Below are 1282 nucleotides of genomic sequence, written 5' to 3'. Positions count from 1 at the left end.
ACTGGTCCGTCAGTACCGCTGCAATGTGAACACTGTGGATACTGTCCATGACGACAACACACCGCTTATATATGCTGCTTTAAACGGTCCAGCAGCCATCGTCGATGTCCTTCTTTCCACGCAAGAGATCTGTGTGAACATGCGCAATCGCAAAGGTCAATGTGCTCTATGGTGTGCCGCATTGGGCGGGCATGTGGATGTCGTTGGAGTCTTGTTGCAGCAAGACGATATCCAGGTCAATACTGCTGATCTAGAGCGTGAGGTGACACCTTTAGGGGTGGCCGTGAAAAAGGGCCACGCTGGAGTCGTGCGGTCTCTCTTGGCTACTGAACGAATAAACGTCAACATCAAGGACCGGCGTCGCCGGTCTCCCGTTTTCCATGCCCTCTCCCATGCCATCGTGAATTTAGACCAGGATATCTTGAAGATGATCCTAGCAAAAGAAGTCGCAGACCTCTCACATCGGGACGAAAAAGGCTTTACACCGCTTATATATGCTGTGAGGTGCAGAAAAGAAGGCCTGGTACAGATTCTCCTAAGTCATCCGACATCCAGCACAGAGTCTCGAGATTACGATGGTCGGACAGCGCTTTGGCATGCCGTACGCCGGCGAGACGAAGGCATTATCGCCCTCCTATTGGAAAAGGGGGCAGATATTGCTGTCCAAGATATAGATGGGGAAACTCCGCTCCAAGAGTCGATTAGGACTGGAAGGCCTACCTTAACGGAACTGTTGTTGAGATACCCTGGAAGGCAGTCCCAACTCGATCTTAATATTGCTGATGATGTGTTGCCACCTCTGTGTTTGGCAGCCGATCGGGACAATCCTGCGATCGTGCAGGTGCTTCTTGACCATGGATGGAACGCGAACGAGGTGGACGCAAAACGACGGACACCATTACACTTTGCTGCCGAAAAGGGATACTACAAGGTCGTCCGGGTGCTCCTGAATAGCCGACAGGTTGATGTGGACGCACGAGACCAATGGTACTCGACAGCCTTGCACGATGCTGCTCGTGGCGGGCATATGATAGTATTGAATCTGCTCTTGAGCAAGGCGGATATTGATATCAATATCGAGGACAGGAACGGCTGCACCCCGCTCTGGTGGGCCACGCGACGTGGTCACCATGGCGTGGCTTTGAGGTTACTGAAAGAGAGGAACGTGAACGTCAACGCCATTGGCAATATTGAGACTTNTATACAGGAAAAATCGACATCTCTCCATCACGCTGTCGAGAAGGGATCGCCACAGCTCGTGCGGCGGTTGTTGGCCAAGACA

General features: G+C 52.1%; 1 protein-coding gene across 1 annotated transcript in view; it reads left to right on the top strand.

Moving 5' to 3' along the window:
• ASPSYDRAFT_37491 (uncharacterized protein) overlaps positions 1–1282 on the top strand; it is a gene marked incomplete at both ends in the record, with an annotated part of 1603 nt that overhangs the window by 206 nt on the left and 115 nt on the right. The window contains one exon of the mRNA XM_040845543.1: positions 1–874. This exon is cut by the window's left edge and continues 206 nt beyond it. Within this exon, the coding sequence (XP_040696087.1) occupies positions 1–874 (874 nt within the window). The remainder of the gene's footprint in view (positions 875–1282) is intronic.

This window comes from Aspergillus sydowii, assembly GCF_001890705.1.
Source record: "Aspergillus sydowii CBS 593.65 unplaced genomic scaffold ASPSYscaffold_22, whole genome shotgun sequence".
Taxonomy (NCBI): Eukaryota; Fungi; Ascomycota; class Eurotiomycetes; order Eurotiales; family Aspergillaceae; genus Aspergillus; species Aspergillus sydowii.
Note: the sequence above shows the minus strand (reverse complement) of the source record. Positions and strands in the feature narration are given on the sequence as shown.